Genomic DNA, 19,868 nt, shown 5'->3' on the forward strand with positions numbered 1-19,868 from the left:
CTGTATTTAACTCAAAATTGGTTTATCTAGGGAATTATAAACAAGGTAAGTGGATTAAATCAAAAAAAGATATTTTTAGATCAGTTAAAATGTACAAGAATTTAGGGTTAAATAACAATTAAAACTAGAATTAACACTAGACCTAGAACTAGAAAGTTTTAGGTTTAACCGGGCGTTTTAGACAATAACTTAGAAAAGTCTAAGTCTGAAGACGCACGTGTAAACCCGAATATTTCTATTTCTAGGCCTAGTGAACACGACACCTAGAACTAGAAACAGTCGAATTTAGTCGTGAAAAAATCTTTAAGTTGTCAATGTCAACTTTAATTTTATTATTGTATTCGTAATGTTCATAAAATAACCTTTAAAACATAGATAACTTATATAGATGTGACATTTACGTAAAATTTTTGTACACGCCACCAGCGCTCCGAACGGCTCGGCCCAGTACTAATATTAAATAGCGGCTAACGTGATAAATCTAAAATTTAATATTTTCTAATTTTTTTGTGTGGAATTAAATAAAAAAATAAAATCATTTGTGGATTTTAATAATCTTTTTATTAAAATTATTATCATAAACATAAAGTCTTATTTTAATATAAAAGAACAATAACTATAAACAATGTGTAATAATTAATGATACTGTTAAAAATTTTACGAAGTAATTTAACTCTTCGGTATAAGGTGAAATATTACCGCGAAAAAGTGATAAATTTACCTAAATTCTAATAGGTTGCAACACGTTTGAGAGTGTTCAAAATCGTTCAAAATAACTTTGTTAAAAGATGTTAAAAATACGGTGTTAATCTGTTTATTCCTCACAGTGTAACTTTACACTTTATAATACCTTATACCCCTTTCCATTTTGTAGCATTAAATGTAATGCCAATATTGTGTCTAAACTTGAAATTGACTGCTTAAAAAGTTGTCTCTTTGGTAATAATTTTCTTTTATTTCTTTAGGATATTATACTCTGGCGCTGGAATTTCCTCTTATACATCACTGCTTTCCTGTATAAATGTTGAGCTTTTGGTGATAAGTCGTCTTGTTTGTGGACACCAACTTCCTCCAATAAACTCTCCCTTTGTTTAGCTGTCAAAAAATATCCAATAATGATCCCGATTAACGCTGTTTCCCCATTAAGCGGGGTTACCCTGTAATATGAAATCAAACTTTAAAAAAATTATACTACATTCTTTTGTAATAAAAGGGAAATTAAACGTTTTTTGAATGATGTTTCGTTTATTAATAAATAACTCTTATTAAGAGTTATATGCCATTATAGATAATTTAACCAGAGCTTTTCAAAATAAACGATTTATAAAACACATAATTTCTTACCTGAAGTCTCCAATGAGATTGCACTGGTGGATGTTGAAGCAACCTAAAGTCCCATATCTGCATGTGGAATAGTGGGCGTGTTATTCGAAGCACTTGAAGTACTGACTTCTAAGTACTGATATCCTACATGTGAAAAAAAATGCCTCAGTCCTAACAACATTTTGATAATTTTATACACATACTGGCAAATTTGATGATGGTACTACTCCTTTCAACAATTTGTTGTTACGTCCAACATCCTCTCGTCGAAAAGGCTTATCACAAACTCGAAAATTATTATAAACCCTCAAGTGTTCACACTGAAGCAGGTTTTCTCGCACACAACATAAAACCCATCTTTGATATATTTCTGGATACATTTGTAGGTTTGGAAATCGGTAGAAACTTCCATACCTTTGTAAGCATCCACTAATGGCGCAACTTTTTGACATTTTCTGCTACAAGAAAATAAGATGCATATATATTTATTTTACAAATACCTAATCCAGTTCCATAATCAATGTTTAAATTTCAGAGGTTTTTTATGAGCATTAGTTTCCATATTATTTTAAGGGCAACTTATATTTAAAAATTTATTGTGAAACTGGAGATCATAATATAATAATATGAAATAAATAAAAAAAAGTATATCAAATGTACTTACCACGAATAAAATTTCGTAAATTTCTTTAAAATTTACTATCAAACACAAAGCCGCATCAAAACACTAACCAACTTGACAAACAACTTAGAAAACAGTAGAAAAACAAATTGACGAAACGACTACTTAAATCCTAAAATAATTATTAATTTAAACTGCCAAGACAAAGTAGATATCTACATAAAATAACGCAATATAACGCCATCTATCCCGTCGGCCCGATACTAAAAATGACATCACTTTGTACGAACACGACGTTAATAAGTGCCAGGGGTATGACTTTAAAATGAGTCCAAACTTGACGTATTAATCTCAAAAAAACAAAAAAGTTATTAATGATATTTATGATATTTATTAATGAAAATATACTTCCGGTTTGAAACGTCAACGTCAATTGTGACATATTTGGCATTTTCATTAAAAAACCTTTAAAATGAGTCCAAAGATGACATTTATCTCAAAAAAACAAGAAAGTTAGAATTAAAACGTTAAACCTGAAGTTAGCAATTTAATTTTTAAATATTAATACCAACCTTAATTTTTTTATTATATTTTTGTTTTTGTGACAAATATTAAGACATTTTATAAAAATTAAGAATATATCAAAATGACATTGACATTTCAAATCGGAAGTTGCTTATATCTCGAGTAATATTGGAATTAAACGTATCATGTTTGGGCTCATTTTAAAGGATTTTTCACGACGATTACAAATATGTCAAAATTGACGTTGACATTTATTTGTAACCGAAAGTTGACCATAAATTCATTAATATTGAAGATAAATATGTCGTGTTTGTACTCATTTTAAAGGATTTTTAATGAAGATTACAAATATGTCAAAATTGAGGTTCACATTTTTAACCTGAAGTCAGTTATCATATAATTCGTTCGAGTTGGATAACCTTATAACCAATACTTAACGGACCTTGATCGCAAGGTCTATAGAACATAAGGTTACCCAATGCCGATTCTCGTCCTCTGAGGGGCAAGGTGGGTCAGTGACGTAGCTGGTTCGATAAATAACAGAACACGATGCGAGGTTTAAATATTTTATATAAACTGTACCACAGTATAGGCTATCTTTTACTCAACTCTACTCTGACTGTATCGAACCAGTGACGTCATTCTGCGGGGTAATAATCGAGACTACAGAGGCATAGGGAATTAGGTAACCTTATGTTCTATAGACTTTGCTTGATCGTACCCGACGTCATTATTGGTATTGCAAATCGCATATACTGTGATATTGGTTGCATTCTTGCAATGATGACGTCGGGTACAATATAGTATATTGTGTCTCAAGGGCAGAAAATAAGCATTAGCAGCCCGAGCGATCGTAGCGAAGCAACGGCATCTGCTGCAGCAACTGCTAGCAGATCTAGTCTTCTGCTAACGGTATCTAGCCTTCTCCAAGCAATATCTAGTCTTGGTACCTGCATTTAGAAGTATCTAGTCTTTTGGAAGTAGTATTGTCTTTTACCAGCAGAACATATTTCTCTTTTAACAATATTTAATCTTCCACCAACAATATCTGCTCTTCTCCAAGCAATATCTGCTCCTCCAGTATTACAATCTAAAAGTATACCAGCAGTATTTAACTTTTTCAAATAGTATCTAATTTTCCATTAGTCCAGGCTAGAAATATGCCAGCAATACCTAGTCTTCTGTTAGCAGTAAATAGTCCCATACTATAGAACTATGTTAACAATATCAAATCTTCTGGAAGTAACGTCCTGTCTTATTCAAACAATATTCAATCATCCACCATTAGTATCTAGAAGTGTGGCAATATTATTTAGTATTTTCCAAATAGTATCTAGTCCTTCACTAATAGTATCTAGAAGTATGCCAACAGTATCCAGTCCAGAAGTATCTAAATGTAACATCTGGTCTTCTGCCAGTTGTAAGTTTACTGTCATTCCTGACACAGGTTATATAAAACTATATTAAGCTTCCCTCTGGATTAGTCAAGTGTATATTGCATACAGGTATGTGTATATTGAAGTCCTCCATTAATGTAAAATTCTATTAAGAAAATCTTATATTTTTCTAAAAATTTGATTGTGTTGGTTTTAACCAAATAAATGTACCAAATAAATCAAAATTTTTATTTCAAATTTATGTTACAAAAGACTCTTAAACCTATTAAATATTCTCTATTTGTTTTTAAAGTAACATTAAAAAACTTATCTACCTCCAAACCCTCTCCCACCCCTATTAAATCCACCCCCGCGTCCCCCGAACCCTCCAGATCCCCTTCCACCCCTACTAAATCCACCACCACGTCCTCCACCTCCTCCTCGCCCACCAAATCCACCTCTCCCCCCAAATCCCCCTCTCCCTCCGCCTCGACCTCCAAATCCTCCTCTACCACCACCCCCACCCCCGCGTCCACCTCCTCCTCGTTTCTTTTGAACACTCCCCGGTACTTTTGGAAGAAACCTTTGTAACGGTAATAATTTAGCAGGATCTATATAAAGTTTTTGATTCTTTTTAAAACTTTTCGCATTCATGTTATCCCCCAATCGAATGCTGACGTAATAATCCCTAATATTCCCGAATATCTCATCGACTTTTCCGATTTGTTCCTTATTTTCCAAATAAATCGGCGCATTAAAAAAGGGAACGTCTTCGATCTCAACTTTACAAACGAGATCGTCTTGTACGGGGTAATCGAAATAACCTAGAGGGATTACGGTTTCTGGGGGACCTTGATCAAAATTTCGACCACCTCCGAAACTGTTTCGATTGCCACCGCGGAATCCTCCACCGCCGCGGCCCCCACCGCCTCCTCGACCTCTTCCACCACCGCCGCGTCCCCAAGACATATCTATTAAAATAATAATTAATGTTTGTAAATATTTATTATAATAACGTTTGTTTACTTACCGATAAATTTATTTTGTAATTATAAGATGGAAGTTATTTAATTTAAACACAACACAACACTTTAAAAAAAAGCGTGGAGGACAGCGGGTTATGATAAAAGTGAGGTTAGAACACGTGTGTTGTCACAATGCTGCCAACATTAAATTAAAAAAATAACTAATCGTTTTTGATTTATTCATATTCAAATTAAAAAAAAAGATTTTATTTTTTAATCCTATATTTAATGTTTATTCTTTTTTTAATCAATAATCAACACACTCTAATAACTATAATTTATGAAGAGTTTAACTTTTCCCCCAAATAATAAGTAAGGTTATGTTTATTCTGAAATGTCACTTTAAAAACGAACTGATTAATATTTACGTTTGGAAAGTATTAAAGTACTTAAACAGCGCTGTTATCATAATAATATAATTAACGAAAGAAAAAAATTGTGTCTCAAATAAATATCAAATATACACGTACCTAAGAAGTTGAATTACCGGGAGTAAATAAAACCAATTATCAGTGAACTTCCCATTAATCTTTCTTTCATCAATTCTTCGTGGTAGTGAACACTAACACAAATATTTGTTTAAATCACATTTAAAATGGATGAATAAAAGATACTTGACTGAAGCCTTTGGTCAAGTTAAGAAACAGGAAGTTATTAATATATTAGAAGATGAAAATATACCAGCACAAATAATACACCAACAATACTACTAAAATAAGGACTACCCAAGGCACAAGTGAAGAAATACATATAAGCAAAGGAGTTAGGCAGGGAGTTTCACTAAGTCTGTTTTTGTTCAACCTATTAATGAACCATATAATAGAAGCCTTCAGACCTAAATTAGGGTACAATATAAGTACAAGTTTTGATTGCAAGTAACAAAGATGACCTGCATAGACTAGTGTATCACTTCAACATAGCAGCTAAACAATACAATATGAAAATAACAAAAACAATGTTAAACAGTGAAGACCTCAACCTTTCTCTAGAAGTAAGGGGGATTGCAGCAGCATCTGGCAGAAGATTTAGTATTTTATTAGCTATATCTAGTTTTTTGGAAGTAATTTCTAGTTATTTTGCCAGCAGTATATTGCTCTAATCTTCTCCAAGCAGTATCTATTTTACCATTAGCAGTATTTACAAGTAAACAATATAACACTCTCAGCAGTATGTAACCTTGTATCGCCAGTTTCTAGTAGTTAATAGCTTATAGTCTTCTGCCAGCAGTATTATCTACTATTGGCAGTATCTACAGTACACCAGTCATCTTCTATTAACAGTATATAGTAGATGCGGGTACTCCTAGAGCAAAATTATGCAAGCAGTCCTGCTACAGCAATTACCAACAGTTTCTAGCCGTCTCCAAGCAATATCTAGTCTTCCATTAGCTGCATTAGTATGCCAACAGTATCTAGTCTTTTGGAAGTAATGTCGTCTTTTACCAGTAGTACATAGTTCTCTTTCAGGATTATTTAATCTTCTACCAACAATATCTATTCTTCTCCAAGCAATATTTGCTCCTCCACTATCACAATTTAGAAGTATACCAACAGTAGTCCATTAGTACGGGCTAGAAATATGCCAGCAATACCTAGTCTTCTGTCAGTAGCATATAGTCGAATACTACAGAAGTTAACAATATCAAGTCTTCTAGAAGTAATGTCCAGTCTTTTGCCAGCAGTTATCTGTCAGCAGTATCTAATCTTGTGCCAACAGTATCTAGTCTTCTTCAAGCAATATCCAGTCATCCACCATATAGAATATATAGTATCTAGAAGTGCATCAGCATTATTTAGTATTTTCCAAATAGTATCTAGTCTTTCATTAGCAGTATCTAGAAGTATGCCAGCAGTATCTGGATATAACATCTGGTCTAAAACTATATTAAGCTTCCTTCTGGGTTAGGTTCAATGGAGTACTGCTCCATAAAGGATGTGTATATTAAAGTCCTCCATTAACATGAAATTGATTTTACTTTAAAATAACTAAATTAAAATTTTTTTATTTATTTACTTGAAATTACCAACTAAAAGTTTACACACATTAACAATTTAATTTTATTAACATACTAAAGATGATACAAAAATATTCAAATGAAATCATTCTTTTTAATATTCAGAATCCGGTCTCTCCAATAACCACTGCTTAATAGAAGGGATTGCTAAGACTTTTTCTCTCAATTTAACAAGATTCGAGTACTCCGCTATAATATCTTTCTTAAGAACTCCATTACAATAATCCAAGAGGCTGACAAAGTACAAATCTGCCCAAGTCAACCGTCCAATAGCCAAATATCCATCATTTGCAGCCGTTATAGAATCAAATCTTGTTAGGTAATAAGGAATCGTTTCCTTGGTTAAGTTGTCTTTGAGCACCTCTTTTCTCGTATCATCTTTTTCAGTGTTAAAAACAGCTATCTCTAAACGAAAAAATTTGAAATTAATGTTTAAGGGTTAAATCAAAATATTACTTGATCGAAAATCTGTGATTGTATCAACGATCGCATCGATTTCTAAATTTTCCAAGTCGTTATTTCCGGTGAGATTAGTCAATTTTGCTAAATATCTGCTGATTGCTACGCTTTGATGAACCATTTTTCCATCCATTTCCAAAACGGGTACTTGACCAAACGGCATCTCTAAAAACAATTACATAATATATTAATAAAATTACATAAATGTTAAAAAAATAGAACTTACTGTCTTTTACGTTTGGCCATTGTGCAACATCTAATCGGAAGTCCTCAAATTCTATTTCACCATATTTTAAAAGAAATCGAATCGGTTCCGCTAAAGCTTTTATGGGAAAATAAGTTAATTTGTATGAATTGGACTCATTAGACATTTTATTGGATTTCTTTTTTCTGACACACAGCAAATTGATCCACAATATTTTTTAAAACAAAAAAATCTGCAATAGATTTAATTAAAATAATTTTAAAGGTTATGTTAAAATATAAAAAGAATTTCACTGGTAGTGATCTCGTCAAATCTGACGGTATTGATAGCACAATATTACTTACAATATTGCTTAAACCTGTAAATGGTAGTTTTAGCCACTTTCTCTATATGCAAATGCAAAAGAGATAGGCCAAGCAGAATATCTATTGTTAGAGTTGGCGTTATCCATGAGAGAGTTTTGTCTAATATAGGATTACTCCTAGATATTTGAGAAAGGAATTTCACCCAGTTGGGCACAACGATTGTCTTTTGTGGGGTTATCGAGAGATTCTCTTCCTTACACCAAGCACAAATTGCTGGAAATGTTTTGTCGATATGACTTAAAACCCACCATCACTGCAGCAACAAGGATAACGAAACGGAGTAGCACACTTATAGATAACATTTATATTAATGTAATAACTTATAACAGTGAAGTATTTTAGTATCAGCTCTATCTGACCATAATGCTCAAAAAATAACTTTTCCTGCAACTGACTTTCGCGATAACCGAGAAATTAAAATTATAAATAAATGCGTTTTTAGTAAAAAGAAATAGAAATGAATTTTGAGTTATAAATAGCTCAATTACTAAAAAGACCAACCATAAAGTAATTAGAAATAAGTCTCGTTTAGAGGATAAAAGATGTTTAACCAATACAGAACACTGTTAAATCGAATATAGCTATGAAAGTTTTGATTGCATGTAATGAAGATTTCCTGCATAGACTAGTGTATTACTTGAACATAGCAGCGAAGCAATATAATATGAAAATATCGAAAACAGTGAAGTTTTCGATCATTCTCTAGAAGTAAGGAGGATTGCCGCAGCATCTGGCAGAAGATTTTAGTATTTTATTAGCTATATCCAGTTTTCTGGAAGAAATTTCTAGTTATTTTGCCAGCAGTATATTGTTCTAATCTTCTCCAAGCAGTATCTAGTTTTTCATTAGTATATTACACTACCAGCAGTATGTACCCTTGTATCGCCAGTTTCTAGTAGTTAGCAGTTTATAGTCTTCTGCCAGCAGTCTGCTTTTCTATTGGTAATATCTACAGTACACCAGTAGTATCTCATCTTCTATTAACAGTATATAGTAGATGTAGGTACTCCTAGAGCAAAAGTGTGCAATCAGTCCTGCTGCAACAACTACCAACAGTATCTAGCCGTCTCCAAGCAATATCTAGTCTTCCATTAGCAGCATTTAGAAGTATGCCAACAGTATCTAGTCTTTTGGAATGTCGTCTTTTACCAGTAGTACATAGTCCTCTTTCAGTAGTATTTAATCTTCTACCATAAATATCTCAGAGTCACCTGGGATCAAAGAAACTCTATTATCACAACTCAGTGTGTTTAAAGTTCTTTTACAGTCATTTTCATGGTCTGCAGCACCTGGAGAGCGGCTTGACTGAGAAAAATCGTACTCTCATGTTCTTCACCCCTCTCAAGAAGGATTTTAGCACCCCTGGCAATAGCAAATACTTCCGCCGTATGATAGCACGATATCACTGCTTCCGCAGCCCATTAGTCATGTCGGAACAGTTTTCAGCATATTGCTTAAACCTGTAAATGGTAGTTCTAGCCACTGTCTTAGTCCACCCAGTTGGGCACAACTATTGTCTTTTGCGCAAATTGCTGGAAATATTTCGTCGATATGACTTCACCATCACTGCAGCAACAAAGATAACGAAACTAAGTAGCACACTTATAGATAATATTTATGTTAACTTAAAAACTTATAACAGTAAAGTATTAATATCAGCTCTTTCTGACCATAATGTTAAAAAAATCGATTATAGCTATGAAAAAATCATTTCGACTCTACTTAACGGATCCCATAGAAGTAAAATCTATTATTATGTTAAATAACACTCATACGGTTTGTTATGATAATATTCCAATTTCTGTTCTAAAAAAGTGCATTGATAAAATTGCAGAACTATTGAGCAGCGTCATAAACTGCTCTTTCAATTCAGCAATATTTCGAATGAATCAGATAAAATGAATAGAGAAATAAATCAGATTTTACAAATTACTGGCCAATTGCACTAATTCCTAACACTGCAAAAGTTTTTGAGTAGCTTGTCCTGAAAAGACTAAAAGATTACCAAGAACCAAATACTTAACCAGTCCCAAAATGGTTACATAAAAGGTAGATCTGTAACCAGAGCAATTTTCCAGTTATTAGAACGAATTCAAACTGGAATTAATTATTGTATTATGATGAACCTAACCTAAAGCATTTGACAGTGTCCACCATGACATCTTATTGAAGAAGTTGGAAGCTATAGGGATACGAGAACTTCAGCTGGAATGGTTCAGATCTTACTTGTCAGAAAGAGAACAGCGGGTGGTCTTGTATGATCAAAAACTGGTGCTGAAGTTACTTCAGACTGGACAAAGGTTATATGAAATTTATAAATTCAAGAGAAAGAAATACTGCACATTATTGAATGATCAAATTGACATCGAATATAACTCTTTGTTTAAATATTTAAAAGATATATAATGTGGTGCAAATTTTGTCATTTGTTGATTTTATTTTTTAAAGTTTATAATATTTCTTAAAAATTCATATCATTTTTCACTTAGGCTCTTGTATCCGGTTTTATTTTTCAAAGTCTTTTTAAAGTGTTTTAAAATATTTTATCCATACAAATTTTATTTATACACTGTGTTTTTGACTTTAATCCTTCGCAATAACATACATCTTTATTGTTTAAATACTTAATATGCATCTTTTCATAATTTTTGTTTTAATGACGTCGTGGGTTTCTTTTTAACTATTTGACAGTAAGTTTACGAATGTAATATTTTTATTATGTTTTTCATTATGTTTATTTGTTCATATTGAAAAATTTTTTACGTAGATTCGGCTGATGATGAGCTAAGCTCGAAACCGGCTCCGAATAGATTGATTTTAAGCAAGTAAGAAGTTTTTTTATATAGTTTAAATTTTTATATTTAAAACTTGCAATATGAATCCCAAACATATAAAATCTCTTGTTGCAGTTTTGTCTAGTTTTCTTCACTTCGCTTGTATTCATCATCACATTCGATTATTAATTAAAGTATCCTCTTTTTAATGCAAAAAGTCGTTTTGAAAAATCACTTTTAGTACTTGAGAAATAAATTGTTGAAATAATCGACAATTTTTTCGAATTTTCAATTTTCGCTGATTAAGTTTTAAAAATTCGTATAAAATCCATTTCTTGGAATATGAGTATGAAAATTTCCCAAAGTGTCAATAAAAGTGTCTTCTTTCCAATGAACCAACCCTTTTTGAAAAATAACTTTTAGTTTTAGAGAAAACAATATTTGAAGTTTTGATAAAATTTTCGATGTTGCAATTTTCATCGATAATTTTTAAAATTTGCTATAAAATTAATTTCTTGAAGGATCCTTGTGGAAATATCACCAATTATTAATTAAAGTATCCTCTTTTTAATGCAAAAAGCCGTTTTGAAAAATCACTTTCAGTTCTTGAGAAATAAATTTTTGAAATGATCGACAATTTTTTCGAATTTTGCAATTTTCGCCGATAAGTTTTAAAAATTCTTATAATATTCAGTTCTTGGAATATGAGTATGAAAATTTCCCAAAGTGTTAATAAAAGAGTCTTCTTTCCAATGAACCAAACTGTTTTGAAAAATAGCTTTTAGTTTTTGAGAAAACAATATTTGAAGTTTCAAAGCAATTTTCATCGATAACTTATCGATAGCCGGATATCCGGTCGAAAGGGATGCCGAATATCCAGTTTTTCGCAAAATCACTTTCCATTCCATCACTACTCTTTATCCTATAGATCAATGATCTTCCAGAAGTGATGGAGGATCTATTAATCCTTTTTGCTGATGACACCACTGCAATATTAACTACAAAAACTAAATCAGAAATGTCAAAATTGGTTTAGCTCAATCTAGGTAAACTCCAAACTTAGTTTTCAAATAACAACTTACAAAAAACAAACGTTATTTATAACAATACGAACTAGAAACTATTCTACTATCAAGCATATTGCGGATCCAACCCGCTATAGTTGATTCCACTTCTCTCTCAAGAGCATTCTAGAGTACTTCAAGAGATTGTGGTATTGCGTTGTTGAACGCACCTTCTATATCCAAAAACATTTTTTTGTTACTCACAAATATATTAAAGATTTTATTAATTGTATAACAGGCTATAATAATTTTAGTTAAAAAATAACAGCTAAAAAATACAGAGAAAAGATTTGTTCATATTCATTAATTTATCTAATTCGTTCCTCTTTTTTCAACGAGCTTCATAAGTTACTTTTGATGTTCGTATCCTTTCAAGGTCATATAAACACCTTCATCTTCATTAACAGATTCGTGCTGAGCAAGAATATGAAGCAACGGGCGCAATTTTAACCACCACTGATTCTTTGGTATACGATGCCTGATAAAAGAAAAATATCACATCAAAAAGACCAAATTTAAAAGTTAACTCACTCAAAATCGGTTTCCGCAACTAGCGCTTCAACAGGAGTGTATTTATACTGTTTTCCAACTATTCCCAAAACAACAGCGGTATCAGGACCAGTTGCTTTCTCTTTAATTTTAGTGGCCAACCAATTAGCAACTTTCGATCCCATTTTAGTGGCTAAGTTCCGATCGAACGGCGAAGGAGTTCCACCTTGTTGCATGTGCCCCAATACGTTCATTCGTGCGCTAAATAAGCCTTTTCCTTCTTCTGCGTATAATTTGTGTAAGAAGACGGTGTCGTAATATTGAGAGGATTTTTCGTTACGCAAAACTAATCCTCTTTGAACCCCACCAGCCATTTTTGTGCCCATGTGTTCTACATCTATGTGAAGATCTTTAATTGCATGTTTTTCTTCGAAAATATAAGCGTTATCTGCACCACCTAAAAAGATTGATTCAAAAATGTTTAATAAAAAAAAGATTAATTTAATAAAACCTCGATATAATTTATTAATCCGTCATATCGAGGTTTTACTGTTATATGATTTATATTTACTTGCTAATCCGGCTAATGTAGCTAAATACCCACAATAACCCCCCATAGTTTCAACAACAAACACTCTTCGTTTCGTTCCAGCCGCTGATTGTCGGATACGGTCGCAAATTTCCGTAATTTCATTGACAGCGGTATCACAACCTAAACTAAAATGAGTTCCAGGAACGTTGTTACTAATAGTTGCGGGGATAACAGCCATTGGGAGTTTATATTGGGAATGTTTATCGCGATTTTGATACATTCTAAGTACCCCTTCGTACGCTTCAAAACCGCCGATAACCAACAAACCGTCCAATTTTAATTCGCCTATTTTTTGAGCAATCAACGGCAAACGATTTCCAATGGCCGAATGTTTCGTGCCCAAGTTAACACCGCCTTGGGCGACCCAACCGATTACATCTGACCAACCAAGATTTACTGTAGTCCCCTGCGCGAAACCTTCAAATCCGTTTTGAATTCCAATTACTTTTGTGCCATGATAAGCAATGGTTCGGACGAATGAACGTACGGCTGAATTTATTCCGCAAGCGGGGGCTCCAACGTTAACTACACCAACAGTAAACTCCTAAATGAAAAAATTAATACAATTTAAATTTAATTCGAATAAAAAAATCTTACAGGGCCACTTGTATGCGGTGGTTTTAATCTTGTAAGCATTCTAAATGTGTCTAAATTTCGATGAAAGGATTTTCCTCTTAATTCCACAGCTTTTTGATGCTCCCTATTCTTCATAGCCTAAAAATTCGCGCCATAAAATGCTTCATCTTTGATTATAATTAGCCCCAACTTACTTTAGCTACTTCTTTAGTTCTATTTACACAATCCATAAGTGGTAACCTGATGATTTGATTTCCACTTATTGTGACTACGCAAGGTTCTGACGTAGGGGTTGATTCAACTAAAGCCAAAACAGCTTCTGCTCCCATTCTACAACCCTAAATAATAAAAATAAAGTTAATAAATCAAATATAAAAGACTAAATAATTTTACCAAGATTCTATCAAAAGCTGATGGTCGCCCACCTCTTTGTACATGTCCTAAAATGGTTATCCTCGCATCTTGATGTAAATTTTTCACGATTGCGTCTTTGATTTGTTGAACGGTAATTGCTTGACCAGCTTGATCAACAGCCCCTTCAGCTACGATGATTGTGTTTAGCCGTTTTCCGGCTTCCCTTTCCTAAGATGAAGTCAAATTTGATTCAAATTTGCTCTAAATTTATTTAAAAAAACAACAAGTGGGATGGTTTTGAGGTATTAAGGAATTTTTGATTCGAATCAATCATAAAAGTGTCTCTAAATGTTTTTGATGTCTTCTTATATTAATTTGGTATTACCTCAACAAGTTTTTTACCCATTGCCTCTTGCCAATTAGCAGGTGCTGGACTTTCCGGCACAAATAAGTAATCAGCTTCACCGGCTAATGCACCAACTAAAGCTAGATAACTGTAATTTTAAATAGATTAAGTAAAATAATTATTAATGTTGAATCTAAATTAATTCGAATCAAGATTAAAGGGACGCTAAAATAGAAAGGAATATTTTAGGGATAGAAGAGAAACGAATCCCAACTCAACCCCCTTTTTCTTAGAAAGAACACAACAATCAAAAAGTCGTACAAATTTTCTAACCTCTTTTAATTTTTCACACATTTGTTCTACCCAGTCTTCAGGTGGCGGCATCTCTGGGAAAAAAATGTAATCTGCTTCTGTTGCTAATCCTGATGCTAAAGCTAAATAACTACAACAAAAAATTATTACTTTCTTTTATTGATTGAAAGATAACACAGAAATAGATAATTTGTAAATAAATTTTGTAATTATAGCTAAAATAATTAATAGTAATCTGTCAAAAAATTGAAACGTCAAAAAAGTAAAACGTCAAAAATACGAACTCGTTTAAGAGTAAGAACATAAAAAATATGTTCTTGTCTCAACTGTAGGGTTGCGTTTAAATTCAACGAGGAATGAATTTCAAAAAATATTATCTTACGTTCAAATTTTTTGGTATAATTCCCTTCAAGGTAAAATTTTTAGGGTTTCGGTTGGTGTTATCTAGGGTCCCTATAAAATTAATGTAGTTTTCTAATTTCTAGTAACATTTTTGGTAACTTAATAATTGAGGTTAAAAAGTACAAATTAGATGCAAAAACGTGTTAGAAAATAATTAAAGTATTTCTTTAAATATTTTTGAATATGTAAAGTTTAAACATCAATGTGACATAGATAGATTTCAAAACATGACGTAACAAAATTTCCTGTTAATCTTACCAACTGTTACCAACTTTACCCAATTTGGTATGTATTACACTAAAAAAAGCATAATTGAGACATTAACTTGAAATAAAAAGCTTTTTAAAATAAATTTAATCCTATTTTAACACACAAAAAATAATTCCTTCATTATTCTATATCAGAATACCAAGATTTTTTTAATGACAGCCCGGAGGAGTTTTTAAGGTTAGGTTGATTTACATAATTTTAAATATATCTCAAAAACTAAATGAGATATTATCATGAAACAAATTTAATTAACATTTAGTGTGTTGAAAATTATAATTATCTTTATTCCTAGAAATCTCGACGTAACGATTTTTTATATTCTCAGAATATTCTCTTGTGACAGGTTGAGGTTATGTTTAAATTAAAAAAATCTTACATTTAGAAGTAATTGGGTGATCAAGTTGAACCAAAAAGTATTTTAAAGTAGATTTAATCCTATTTTAATACACAAAAAATAATCACTCCATTCTTCTATATCAGAATATCAAGATTTTTTTAATGACAGCCCGAAGGAGGTTTTAAGGTTAGGTTGATTTACATAAATTTAAATATATCTCAAAAACTAAATGAGATATTATCATGAAACAAAAAGCATTTTAAAGAAAATTTAATTAACATTTAGTGTGTTGAAAATTATAATTATCTTTATTCCTATAAATCTCGACGTTACGAGTTTTTATATTCTCAGAATATTCTCTTATGACAGGTTGAGGTTATGTTTAAATTTAAAAAAATCATACTTTAAGAAGTAATTGAGATATCAAGTTGAACTAAAAAGCATTTAAAGTAGATTTCATTCTATTTTAATACACAAAAAATAATCACTCCATTCTTCTATATCAGAATATCAAGATTTTTTTTAATGACAGCCCGGAGAAATTTTTAAGGTTAGGTTGATTTTCTTCATTTTAAATTTATTATATCTCAAAAACCAAATGAGATATTATCATGAAACAAAAAGCATTTTAAAGCAAAGTTAATTAACATTTAGTGTGTTGAAAATTATTTCTTTATTCTTATGACACCTCTTATGACAGGTTAAGGTTATATTTAAATTTAAAAAAATCATACTTTAAGAAGTAATTGAGATATAAAGTTGAAATAAAAAGCATTTTAAAGTAGATTTAGTCCTATTTTAACACAAATACAATTCCTTCATTCATCAATATCAGAATGGCAATTTTTTTTTAATAATAAGTAGTAACTCCAAGTAGTTTTATAGGCGAGATATTAGAAATGTGATGGGATAGGAAATATACAGGAAAGTTGGGGTTGGGTTGGGAAACATAAAGATAACTCCCAATCATTTATACATGGTCATATTGTAAAATAAAAGTTTGTTCAATTTCTAATTAACTTACCCACAATTTCTACCCATAACTTCCATAATAAAAGTACGTTGATGAGAATAAGCAGTGTATCCAATGGCATCCACTGCTTCTATAATCCGATGAAGAGCACTATCGCTGCCGATGGTAGCATCAGTTCCACAAAAATCGTTATCAATGGAACCAACAAGACCAGCGATATTTAAAACGTCATGTTTCTTTCGTTCCTCTTGTGTAATTTGGTTGTCTTTTAAGAGTTCGTCTAATAAAGATGCCCAACTTTGACGGAAAATATTTGCGCCAGTTAAAGTACCATCACCGCCTATTATGACTAAATTTTGAATACCACGTTTTACCAAATTTTTAGCAGCTTTCTTTTGTCCCTCACGAGTCCTATAATTATAATCAAAAACATTAATGATTTGATATGCTAGAACTAATTGGATTATAAGAAACTAATATAACTAATGAAATAGAGTTACCTAAAGTCTTTACATCTTGCAGAACCAATAATAGTCCCACCCATATGTATAATAGAGCTAACTGATGACCATTTAGCCTCCTCAATGAATTTTTCACCATCAACCATACCTACAAGATTAACCTCCAAATATAAATCATTATTTATTTTTAAATGAAGTACCTTGATATCCTTCCCTAATAAAAAACATTCTGCAACCAAGGTAAAGCCCCATTCTTACTATTGACCTTACTGCTGCATTCATACCCTAATAATAAACAAACAAAAAATTATAAGAAAAATTAGGAAAAATAAGTTATAATGTTTTACCTGTGAATCTCCACCACTGGTAAATAAGGCGATCCCTTTACCTTTATGGGATCCCTTAGTCCATACATGGTTACCTTCAGACATTTTTTTCTACAAAAGAAGTCTAATTGATGAAAATGAAGATGCCAAAAAGATGTTTAGGGCGAGGATGTTTCCCCTTAATTTTAAATTTTACATAAAAACGATATTTAATGGTGCTTATTTAAAATATCGATGCAAATTTTATTCCGGAATCGATAATTTCGAGACTTAAACAAGATAACAACACGAAATCACAATTTGAAATGTTGGTGAAGTGAAGGTGACCTTTTTCTTATACAATTTTAACTGCGCATGCGTGATTGATGTTTCAAAATTTAAATTAGAAGGATTAAATATACTTTTCTTTTATTTATAGATTATTTTTATTTATCTAGATAATGAAGATATTGAGTTAGGTTTTGAAAGTTTTTGAGGTTAGAATGAAATAGAATCAAATTTTAGTTTTTTTATTGTTGTAAATATGTTTATTTTGTGTTGCCGATAGAAATTAATAAAAAAATATTAATTATTTATGGTTAATTATAAATTATTATAAGTAATTTTACTTAATTTCAATTTTAGGTACAAAATTTGCAAAAAAAGCTCCATCTATCGATGAAAAATTAAACTAAAAATAGTAAATTTTCCTCGTTTAAATAATTAATTTATTTAAAAAATAAATAAATAATACTATACCTGTACATCTGGCTTAGGAACAAATGTAAGAGTTTCTACTTTTCCAACCTGCTTTTTTTGTTGTATCTTAAAAAAAAATCAAAAATTGTTGACAAAACTGTGATTGTGATTGAAAATATAAATTTATTACCCACTCGGCGCCGGCTTGGAAACGTTTTTGGGTCCATGGTACAGATCGGTTATTAACGACTTGGGGTTCATTGCGAAAACCGACGTTTATCGAATTCGTCCCCGATGAAATTGCATTAAAAACGTTTAAGAGTGTACGCCTGCTCTGAAAACTGACGAGTTGCGATCGGCGTTCTACGATAAATTTTCCTCCATTTATGGTGAGAAGGTGAATAAATTTTCTATTAGACGAAAACATAATAATATAAAATTCTACACGAACCAAAACATGACATAATTGATTGACATGAAAAAAAATTTAAAAATCAAATTAATAACAATTTAAAATTCATTGACAAGTTAGATGACGCAGAAAAAAATAAGTAAATTATATAAAGAAAATAATTTCATTGAAATAGAGTTAATAAATCTCAAATAATTTTGATAAAAATTAATTTTTTGAATATTTAATATATTTATTGTAGATAACTTAAAATTGAAGTTTATATCTGTCAATTTTGACGTTTACTAAATTGACGTTTACTACTGTCAAATTAGCCTTTTTTTATATTTGATTAAAAATTAATATATTTATGTGTATCTTTACTACTTATTTTTTTACTTCTTTTTATCACTTAGGCTTTTGCACATCCTCACAATTTACAGTTCATTCAGGGGTCAGAAAACCAGCCCAAGGTTTTAATGAACGTTAATATAGAACAGGGTATGTTCTTTATGCCCGAAATTTGGGGCCATGGTACGCCAAAAATGAATGAACAATATGGGATGTGTTCGCCAGATTCTTGTAGAACATATCCTTACGTAACCTGCGGTGTCCGGTCAGGAAGTGGGTGAGGAGCCTCAAATCACTTTTTGATTTTCCCAGGAACTGATTGTAAGATGACCTCTTCCAGTCAGGGTAGAGCAAAGTTTTCTTTGCAAAGACACTCAGTCTCATCCCATCTATCGCAAAAAGCTCGATAGCTTTGATGCTGTATTAAAAGTTAGTGGTACAAACGGTTCAGGGGAAACCAGTGTGCCGATCGTGTCCCTTATTTCCGGTACATTAGCCATTTATAGCAGTTATTTCGGCCTGATGTGTGACCTGTTTAAGAAAGTAGGTATGATGTAGTCTGTGAGAGCTTCAAGGAGGGGTTGTTTACGAACATTCTCACTACAGAGTTCGCTTCGGACTATTCTCATTTTTGCAACCTGCTTGTTATCCACCGTTCGCAAATAGAACGTTATAATGGAGTTAAAATCTGCTGAGAATCCACTTAGAAAGGGGTATTAATTTTTCATTAAAATCCAAAATTCTGTCAATTCCAAATTTTGCTTTCAGATTTAGCACAAGATAAGATTCTCTTCTTCTGTAGAAGTAAATTCGGTTTGAGTATTAGTATTGAATGAAACTTGAATGTATCATTTACATCGAATAACATTAGAATTTTTGGTTTTTGGGTTGGGCAGCTTAATAAAACTACTTGGTCACTTAGTGGGTTAAAATCGTGAGTTAAACTCTTTTCTGAGTTAAGTATGAATATTTTTAGTACCAAAAACATTTCCATCTTTTCTATTTTCTATGTATTTTTACATTAAGGTTAAGTTGAGTTAGTGAAATTGCTTGATATGGGGGTATAATCTATTAGTCTTGTTTTTGGAGGTAATATGGAATATATTTTGAACTATATGGTAAGATTTATCTCAAATGCAGAAAGAAGCAGCGTCAATCCGTGAATTGTTAACAATTTATACATGATTTATGAACAATCATGTTTCTTTGTGGACAAAGAACAATCCAAATCAATTGTATACAACAGGAATCCAAAATT

At 31.7% G+C, this 19,868-nt stretch overlaps 3 protein-coding genes and 1 long non-coding RNA gene across 6 annotated transcripts; all 4 read right to left on the bottom strand.

The window, feature by feature from the left end:
* Positions 1 to 1,070: 1,070 nt before the first annotated feature.
* On the bottom strand, positions 1,071 to 2,357 carry LOC111416358 (uncharacterized). Of its 2 annotated transcripts, XR_011642359.1 has the most exons (4): positions 1,988 to 2,357; positions 1,527 to 1,781; positions 1,345 to 1,467; positions 1,071 to 1,157 (listed from the first exon to the last, which is right to left on the bottom strand). It is a non-coding gene; the product is annotated as an uncharacterized lncRNA (long non-coding RNA). The 2 variants fall into 2 exon arrangements; XR_002706533.2 differs by having other exon boundaries at positions 1,527 to 2,355.
* Positions 2,358 to 4,081: 1,724 nt separating this feature from the next.
* Positions 4,082 to 5,007, bottom strand: LOC111416341 (Gar1 ribonucleoprotein). The gene is made up of 2 exons (XM_023048331.2): positions 4,877 to 5,007; positions 4,082 to 4,817 (listed from the first exon to the last, which is right to left on the bottom strand). The coding sequence occupies exon 2, from the start codon at positions 4,813 to 4,815 to the stop codon at positions 4,174 to 4,176; it is 642 nt and encodes a 213-aa protein (XP_022904099.2). The 5' UTR covers positions 4,816 to 4,817; positions 4,877 to 5,007; the 3' UTR covers positions 4,082 to 4,173.
* Positions 5,008 to 6,904: 1,897 nt separating this feature from the next.
* LOC111416376 (glutathione S-transferase-like) lies at positions 6,905 to 7,745 on the bottom strand. The gene is made up of 3 exons (XM_023048376.2): positions 7,571 to 7,745; positions 7,342 to 7,509; positions 6,905 to 7,290 (listed from the first exon to the last, which is right to left on the bottom strand). The coding sequence occupies exons 1-3, from the start codon at positions 7,713 to 7,715 to the stop codon at positions 6,980 to 6,982; spliced, it is 624 nt and encodes a 207-aa protein (XP_022904144.1). The 5' UTR covers positions 7,716 to 7,745; the 3' UTR covers positions 6,905 to 6,979.
* A 4,214-nt stretch (positions 7,746 to 11,959) lies between these two features.
* On the bottom strand, positions 11,960 to 18,337 carry LOC111416377 (ATP-dependent 6-phosphofructokinase). Of its 2 annotated transcripts, none has more exons than XM_023048378.2 (13): positions 18,059 to 18,337; positions 17,929 to 17,994; positions 17,212 to 17,301; positions 17,065 to 17,149; positions 16,904 to 17,012; positions 16,455 to 16,814; positions 14,149 to 14,257; positions 13,803 to 13,991; positions 13,604 to 13,747; positions 13,431 to 13,547; positions 12,813 to 13,377; positions 12,284 to 12,698; positions 11,960 to 12,230 (listed from the first exon to the last, which is right to left on the bottom strand). In XM_023048378.2, exons 1-13 carry the CDS (start codon positions 18,293 to 18,295, stop codon positions 12,101 to 12,103), a joined length of 2,616 nt encoding a protein of 871 aa, XP_022904146.2. In that variant the 5' UTR covers positions 18,296 to 18,337; the 3' UTR covers positions 11,960 to 12,100. The 2 variants fall into 2 exon arrangements, with proteins under 2 accessions (XP_022904146.2, XP_022904145.2); XM_023048377.2 differs by lacking the exon at positions 14,149 to 14,257 and adding an exon at positions 14,443 to 14,551 and having other exon boundaries at positions 18,059 to 18,336.
* Between the last annotated feature and the right edge of the window lie 1,531 nt (positions 18,338 to 19,868).

Source organism: Onthophagus taurus, chromosome 1, assembly GCF_036711975.1.
Source record: "Onthophagus taurus isolate NC chromosome 1, IU_Otau_3.0, whole genome shotgun sequence".
In the NCBI taxonomy this organism is placed as follows: Eukaryota; Metazoa; Arthropoda; class Insecta; order Coleoptera; family Scarabaeidae; genus Onthophagus; species Onthophagus taurus.